At 43.8% G+C, this 1,444-nt stretch overlaps 1 protein-coding gene across 1 annotated transcript; it reads right to left on the bottom strand.

The window, feature by feature from the left end:
- Window positions 1-295: 295 nt before the first annotated feature.
- Window positions 296-1,207, bottom strand: LOC110316736 (taste receptor type 2 member 3-like). Its single transcript, XM_021191185.1, has one exon. The coding sequence runs from the start codon at window positions 1,205-1,207 to the stop codon at window positions 296-298; it is 912 nt and encodes a 303-aa protein (XP_021046844.1).
- Window positions 1,208-1,444: the final 237 nt, after the last annotated feature.

Raw genomic sequence — 1,444 nt, 5'->3', positions numbered from 1 at the left:
CAGAAGATCCCCAATGGCCTGGAAAGACAGACAATAGGATCCAAATTTCGATTTACCCAGTGACGTCTTAAGCCTGGCTCTAATTTCTAAAACAAAGCTGGCACTGCAGGCCATTAATAGTTACTAATTAAATCATGATGTTTTGAGCCCACAGTTCATGGAAGACTGATATTCTATCCATTCAAGGTAAAATGATTGACTTGCACGTTCTGGGACAGGATAGAAAGGAACGGGCCAGGAGAGAGGGTATGGGAAACAGGAGAGCTCCACTGCAGGGAAACAGACAACCTCCTTCTCACTCTTCCCTCTGTAGACAGATCACCCTCCTGAATAAGTCTTTGAACTTAGCGTTACTCAAGATGATTATGACAGAGTGGCCGGCGGGATACGCTGCCATGATTTCCTTCACCACGAAAAACTGATGACTTCTGTATGGAATTCTAAATGTCATATTTACCATGAAGGCAGCAAAGTAAGAAACAAAGAAGCAGAAGAATGAGGTCACTGTCTTCAGTGCATTTACATGAGCTTCGGTTCTGGCACTTGACAACTTGTGTGATTCGCTTTGCATCCGGCACATGTGCTTATAAAGAGACATGAATAACATAGAGGTGCACATCACAAACACAGTCAGAGGAAGCAGTAAGATCAGGTTAATGAGGAGCAAGTCGTTATTTCTCGTTAGCTTGACGTTACTATTATTTAGTCTTGTGTTTCTCAGGACATAGCCATCCTCGATTAAAGGGAAACCTACCTCGATACACACAGTTGCAGTGCCCAGAGAGGCCAGCAAGCTGCCCAGAAGCAGCCAAAATATGAGCTTTGAAATTCTGAACTTCAGCCAAAGAAACCAGGGTGGAGTGAAGCCTGAAATCTTGAGGCAGTAAAAGACAGAAAGACATGTGGCAAACCAGAGGCCGATTGAGCTGAAGAACATCCAGACGAACATTATATCTGAACTATAAATAATTTCCTCATAAGAGTATGGAAAGAACACAGAGAAGAAGCTTTGGGTCATGAGCATTATCTGCAGCCCTAGTCTGGACAGCCCTGTGCACATCACGAGCGTCTGCAGGATCAGGAACGTTCGGCTCTTGAACAAGTCATAGCAGTTCACAATGATAAGGAATCCATTCACTGTAGTCCCAATGAGAAACTCTGCCGTCATGATGACCATGTGATAAATAGCTGGGAAAGGGAAGGTCATGATGAATCTCAGAGTTTTTCTGGATGATATTAGATTCTTCCTGTTGATAGTCCTCCACACAGGATCATAGGGTCCTAAGGAATCTGGCTGGCAGATGACCCTTGGATTGTAGTAGAGCCTTATGCATGCTTTTCTGTAAGAAAGTCAGACGACTTTTCAGCCCAGTGCTCATCATGGGAAACTGAGAATGCAAATCCAAACATTTGAATGATGGCTGCTCTTTCCAATCGTATTCTG

Source organism: Mus pahari, chromosome 2 (genome assembly GCF_900095145.1).
Source record: "Mus pahari chromosome 2, PAHARI_EIJ_v1.1, whole genome shotgun sequence".
In the NCBI taxonomy this organism is placed as follows: domain Eukaryota; kingdom Metazoa; phylum Chordata; class Mammalia; order Rodentia; family Muridae; genus Mus; species Mus pahari.
The sequence above is the reverse complement of the archived record's forward strand: the minus strand, read 5'-3'. Positions and strand labels throughout refer to the sequence as shown.

Excerpts from the sequence above, each read along its gene's own strand:
- LOC110316736 (XM_021191185.1), bottom strand. The coding sequence starts at position 1,207 with ATGACCTTCCCTTTCCCAGCTATTTATCACATGGTCATCATGACGGCA.